The sequence below is a fragment of the Penaeus chinensis genome, chromosome 29 (assembly GCF_019202785.1).
Source record: "Penaeus chinensis breed Huanghai No. 1 chromosome 29, ASM1920278v2, whole genome shotgun sequence".
Classification (NCBI taxonomy): domain Eukaryota; kingdom Metazoa; phylum Arthropoda; class Malacostraca; order Decapoda; family Penaeidae; genus Penaeus; species Penaeus chinensis.
The window spans coordinates 20,904,599-20,910,808 of record NC_061847.1 but is presented as its reverse complement, the minus strand read 5'-3'; the positions used below and the strand labels follow the sequence as shown (position 1 = coordinate 20,910,808).

Below are 6,210 nucleotides of genomic sequence, written 5' to 3'. Positions count from 1 at the left end.
CCCAAAAAGATAAATAAATGCGTATCAAACAATAGAAAACTTATGCATAAATTAAAATAGTGAATTATGAAAAATAACCAAAACCTTTAGAAAAAGAACTGTGGGTTATAGTCGTTTTTATACAGCATGAATTATGAATTACCAGATTTTCAGCTGTATAACTGTTGATACGCGAATAAATGTTAACTTTCATGATAACTTTATTCACGGTTAAATATATATTTTTTTTGTCTATCTGTTCAATAATCTCATCCATTAATCTATTTCACTTGGTTTGATTTAGTTACTAGTGTTTTATGTAATGTAGAAAATGGATAAACACAGGAAATCAGGAAATGTAATTTTCATGTATAGAAAGACACTCGGTTAAAACAGCGATGATGAAGTATTTATTCACGGTTTGATTAAGCTGCACTTAATGTGTGTAATACAGTGTCGTATAGAATTATCATTAGGGCTTAGTGGTTCAGTTATATGAAGACGCGAGAGAGAGAGAGAGAGAGAGAGAGAGAGAGAGAGAGAGAGAGAGAGAGAGAGAGAGAGAGAGAGAGAGAGAGAGAGAGAGCGAGAGAGAGAGAGAGAGCGCGCGCGCGCGAGAGAGAGAGAGAGAGAGAGAGAGAGAGAGAGAGAGAGAGAGAGAGAGAGAGAGAGAGAGAGAGAGAGAGAGAGAGAGATTAAAAATACACAACGATAAATAAAAGCAATAATAACAATGGTTATCATAACAGTAGTCAATGCCCGTATTTACTTGCCAGCAGGTAATACGCATCATAAAACTCTACAACTGGTTTTTTTTTTACATCGTGGGGTCATTTTTCCACCAATATCACGGGATGGCGATAATTTTTAGACTTCCTTTCAATAGAAAACAATTCCCTTTTTCATGTGGCACGATGTCTGGTCGAGAAGTCCTGTGGATCCTCCCACTTCTCCACTGCCTCCGTCAGAGCACGGAAGACCTTCGTCACCGTCTCCAGGGATCGATTATTTAAGGACAAACTGAAGAAAAGAAGGTAAATAGTTAACTCAGGGAAATCTTGAGATATTGCAGAGAAACACTTGCTTATGATTTAAAGAGCAGCCGATACTTTCTTACGCAAGAATATTAAAAATACAATATCAGGATATATTATTTTAGAAACTAAAAAAATCGTCTCATTAGAAGCTGAGCCACAAACCTATCGTGGGTGTCAGTATGTTTAAAGCCTCCATGATCTGCAACATCCCAAACGGGGGGAGAAGACACGAGAAAGTTTGGGCCGTTTGGAGTATAGTTCTTATTAAACCAGTCGAAGAGGAGCACGGCGGCCACAGCCACAAGTGCGAAGAGACCCACTTTTTCGTACTCCAGTTGGCCGATCCAGCTCCTGACGTCGAAGGAGTTGACGAGGCTTCGGAAGTCAACGTGACGAAGACTCTCCTGCAGCTGGTAGACGACGGGGGCGATCAGATAAGCAGACATCTTGCTGTAAGTAAATATTTCTTATGGTAGAGACATAAACACATAGATAGAGGTAGGTGCTTTATCATTAGAGAAACATAGATAACTGATAAATTGATAAAATGGAATGGGATGCTTTCGGGAGAGTACCGGCAAAGCGACACTATATTACTAACCACCGGGCCAGGAGTAGTGAAATTCCAAACGGAAGTGTACCCTGTGACTGTAAATAAATGACTGAGTTCAGCCTGAGTGCACTGGCTTATATATGACCTCCCGTGGAAAGGTTTCCGGCGGGTCCCAAGGGCACTCAGAGTGGATCCTGGGAAGGAATTTTTGAATATCATTTCTTTTCACAACTGATGATAAAATACTGTACATTCGTCCACTTCTTTGCATGCTTCGTCTATATGCATTATCTCATCTCTGCCCCTCTCTCTCTCTTGGTTATCATTTTTTATTTCATTTTTGTTGTTACCTTTACCCTCTTATTAGCCCTTCCCTTTTTTCTCTCTCTCTTTTTAGTTTTTTTTTCTTAATTTTTAATTTTTTGGTAGTTCTTGTTCTTTTACTAATTTATCCTTGTTTCATCTTTACTCATTCTCTTTTAAAAGTTCATTAACTGTGAAGACCATTTTTTAAAATTCATTTTCCCTTCTATATCAGTCCTGCTTCCTCTTAAAACGACGCTGATAAGATCTCTTTTCACGTCTCTCTTTCTCTCTCTCTTCTCTTTTATTTTCTTCTCTCTCTCTCTCATCTCTTTTCTTCTCTTCTCTTCTCTCTCTCTTTCTCTTTCTTCTTTTCTTTTCTTCTCTCTCTTCTCTTTTCATTTATTTTCTTCTCTTTCTCTCTTTTCTTTTCTTTTCTTTTCTTTTCTTTTCTTTTCCTCTCTCTCTCTTTTCTTTTCTTTTATTTTCTTTTCTTCTCTCTCTCTCTCTCTCTCTCTCTCTCTCTCTCTCTCTCTCTCTCTCTCTCTCTCTCTCTCTCTCTCTCTCTCTCCTCTCTTTCCTCTAGCCTCCTCACTTCTCTTCTCTTCTCTTCTCTTCTCTTCTCTTCTCTCTCTCTCTCTTCTCTTATTTTCCAATCTCTCTCCCTTTTTCTCTCCCCCTCCATTCCCTCCTCTCTCTCTCCTTCTCTCCCCCTCTTCTCTCTCTCTCTCTCTCTCTCTCTCTCTCTCTCTCTCTCTCTCTCTCTCTCTCTCTCTCTCTTTGGTGTGTGGCGTTTCGAAAACACCCAATAACCTTGAAGAGTTCCCCGAAATCTTGTGTCTGTCAGAAAGTATGTCAAACTACATTCATGCTTATTTCTCCTTTTCTTGACTTCATTAACCTTAGATTTTTGATAAGATAACGATACTGACTAATGGGTAATACTTGTTCTCTCCAGCTCTGCTCGCTATCATAACTAATAGCGTTAATTATATGAATACCACTGCATTGTATTATTAAAGGTATTCTTAATACAATTCTTTCTAACTATAAAAGGGAAAGGAAAAGGCTCTACTTCATTGATTTTTGTATTTCTGGTTCATTCACTGTGAATGCACTCAGTGATATAACAGTGAGAATGATAATAATAACGAAGAAGTAATAAAGTGTATAAATATGGGTTATGGAAATAGCCATGATGGCTGAAAACGAGATAGTTTGCTTGCCCGCAAACAAACGTAAAGGAAATGTACATTCTTTCTAGACATTGTGATATTTACATTAGAGGTATAATAACGACCCAAATAACCGAGTCCAGCGGAACTCTCTGGTGTCTTAGAAGGCTCGGTTCCTGACAGCGCTGTCCGCCGGCGCCTCCCACTTCTTCACCTCCTTCGTCAGCGCATCCAGGACAGTTGCCAAGGGCTCCAGCGAACGGCTGTTTAAAGAAATTCGATCACTGCAATTAGTGTGATGTAATACAAAGAAAATTATGATATATAAGAAGATATAACAAGATACAAAACAGATTCAATCATTTCAATTTGCTTAGCTTCCTTTTTAATCAGAATAATTGACCCTTAAAGACTGACCTTCCGCGGAGGGACTGGCTGAGCCCCGTCTGGTCTGCGCTGTCCCAGGCGTTGGCCACAGAGGACACTAGGCTCCTGCCGAAGGGGGTGGGGCTCTTGGTGAACAGGTCCAGGACCAGCAGCACGACCAACGCCGCCAGAGCCACGAAACCCACCGTCTTGAAGTCCACCTTGCCGAACCAGTTGCTGAGGTCGTTGCTGATGAAGTTCCTGAGGTCGACGTTGCGAAGACTCTCCTGCAGCTGGTACATGAAGGGGGTGAGGGCGTTGGAGGCCATTTGGCTGCAAGGAAATCCACAGATATTTTACAAAATCATGTCAGAGAGAAGAGAATATAAAGACAAATAGCATTTTGTAAACATCAAAAAAATCCCATAATAAGAGTAAGAGTAAGAGCGATAGAGAGAGAAAGAGGTACCTTGTGTGGGCAGCGGAAAGTGAAAGGGTGTGTTCTTGGGTACTGAGGGCAACTGACTGATGCCGTGCCAGCGTCTGCGGACCTTAAGTAAGAGTGGCGGAATGAAAGGACTTCCTCGGAAGAGACTAACCGGATGTATTGGGGAAGTTTATAACTTTTCCAGTGTGCATTCACTTAATAGGCAGCACAGACATATACGCACGCGCAGCACAAATGGGCAGTGCACACTCGACGATCACAAACACGCACAAGTACATGGATATATACATGCGTATGCACATACATACTATATATGTATACACACATGTATATATATGTGTATACATATATTTATTTATATATATCTATATATATGTTTATATATTATACATATATATGCATATATATATATATATATATATATATATATATATACATATACATATATATTCACACACAGACACACACACACACATATATATATGCATATGCATATATATATATATATATATATATATATATATATAAATAAATACATATGTATATATACACACGCATATATATATATATGCATATGTATACATACATATACTTATATTTATATGATATATATGTATATAAACACATATGCATATTTATATATATAAATACATATATATACATATACACACTCATATATTTGTATATACATACATATATATATATATACACTCATATATATGTATATACATACATATATACATATACACACTCATATATGTGTATATTCATACATATATATACATCCATACACACACATGCATACAGACACGCACATGAGTGCACACGCGTGCACACACGCACGGATTTGCAAATAGGAGTTCACCTTATACAAAACAACTGCTGCCTTGTGGTTCAGTCCGTGTATAGCCAAAGCCTATGGGAATCTACCCTATGCAAAAAAAGCCACTGCCTTATGGCATCTAGATGATGAAAAGGCTTCGAGAGTCAACCCTGAGGAAAAATATGAAGCCAGACTCCCTGAGGCAGTTCGTTGTTGCTTGCGACCTCGTTCTGGCAACCCCTGGCGCCAAACTGTATCGGTCTTTACCGTTTCTTTGGATCAATCAGCTGCGTGGACAGATGGAGCCTGCTGCATGGCAATAACTTGCTGCTAAAATTCTTTCGCCCAGGCATTGACTATCTATACGGGAATGGGTATATATGTATATGTATATATGTATATATATAGTATATATATGTATGTGTTTGTGTGTGAGTATGTGCGTGAGTGTATAGGTATATACATATACCTACTAATGTATTTACCAATTTCCTGACAGAAGTATATATTGCTATTCATCTATTGAAAAATCAACTACCATTGCTTCCACAAAGTACAATAGACTCTCTTCGGCGCACTAGGATTTCCAAGTAATTGCCAACATGCAGTTCCGAAAAGGTCTCAGAGAGCGTATATACACCGCATCAAAATCAGACCCTCTTTCCGTTCTTTCTCTCTCCATGTTTCTCTTATGTGAACATCATCGATCTTTTCGGAAAGAGTTACCTCGTTTGCTTTGATAGGTGTATTTTGTTCTCTCTCCCGTGTTCCTCTTTGCTTTGTTGGCAACAGCCGTAAAAGCTATGGGATCTTGTTATATGATTTACTGGAATGGGCCAATTAAGGGAAAATGGGACGAAGTCCAAAATGCCGTACTTATTATGAATTTTAAGATCATTTAAACAGAATGGGAAGGAAAAGCCTTACTTTATTATTCGACTTTTGTATTTGGTATTGTTCATTCGCAGTGAATGCAGTCATCCCATAAAACATTGTGCATATTATTGTAAATTAAATAACAATGAGAATAATAATAACAATAGCGAATAAATAATAACATTTATGAATATATAGACTATAGAAATGACCAGGGCTATCTAACCATGAGGGCTGAAAAATAGTTTGCTTGCCTGCAAACAAACGCTTGTAAAGAAATTGTAGATTTTTCTAGACATTGTGATATTTACATTAGAGGTATAATAACGACCCAAATAACCGAGTCCAGCGGAACTCTCTGGTGTCTTAGAAGGCTCGGTTCCTGACAGCGCTGTCCGCCGGCGCCTCCCACTTCTTCACCTCCTTCGTCAGCGCATCCAGGACAGTTGCCAAGGGCTCCAGCGAACGGCTGTTTAAAGAAATTCGATCACTGCAATTAGTGTGATGTAATACAAAGAAAATTATGATATATAAGAAGATATAACAAGATACAAAACAGATTCAATCATTTCAATTTGCTTAGCTTCCTTTTTAATCAGAATAATTGACCCTTAAAGACTGACCTTCCGCGGAGGGACTGGCTGAGCCCC

General features: G+C 38.6%; 2 protein-coding genes across 2 annotated transcripts; both read right to left on the bottom strand.

Annotated features, from left to right (window-relative positions):
• Positions 1-601: 601 nt before the first annotated feature.
• On the bottom strand, positions 602-1,667 carry LOC125040958. The gene is made up of 3 exons (XM_047635763.1): positions 1,618-1,667; positions 1,179-1,466; positions 602-999 (listed from the first exon to the last, which is right to left on the bottom strand). The coding sequence occupies exons 2-3, from the start codon at positions 1,460-1,462 to the stop codon at positions 882-884; spliced, it is 402 nt and encodes a 133-aa protein (XP_047491719.1). The 5' UTR covers positions 1,463-1,466; positions 1,618-1,667; the 3' UTR covers positions 602-881.
• A 1,280-nt stretch (positions 1,668-2,947) lies between these two features.
• LOC125040418 lies at positions 2,948-5,859 on the bottom strand. Its single transcript, XM_047634971.1, has 4 exons — positions 5,827-5,859; positions 3,883-3,956; positions 3,465-3,746; positions 2,948-3,310 (listed from the first exon to the last, which is right to left on the bottom strand). The coding sequence occupies exons 1-4, from the start codon at positions 5,857-5,859 to the stop codon at positions 3,208-3,210; spliced, it is 492 nt and encodes a 163-aa protein (XP_047490927.1). The 3' UTR covers positions 2,948-3,207.
• Positions 5,860-6,210: the final 351 nt, after the last annotated feature.

Coding starts and splice junctions, on each gene's coding strand:
- LOC125040418 (XM_047634971.1), bottom strand. CDS start 5,859: ATGTCTAGAAAAATCTACAATTTCTTTACAAGC. Junction 3,957..5,826: donor TCTACAATTTCTTTACAAGC/GTTTGTTTGCAG, acceptor TAAGGTCCGCAG/ACGCTGGCACGGCATCAGTC. Junction 3,747..3,882: donor CTTTCCGCTGCCCACACAAG/GTACCTCTTTCT, acceptor ATTTCCTTGCAG/CCAAATGGCCTCCAACGCCC.
- LOC125040958 (XM_047635763.1), bottom strand. CDS start 1,462: ATGTCTGCTTATCTGATCGCCCCCGTCGTCTACCAGCTGCAGGAGAGT. Junction 1,000..1,178: donor CATACTGACACCCACGATAG/GTTTGTGGCTCA, acceptor TCTTTTCTTCAG/TTTGTCCTTAAATAATCGAT.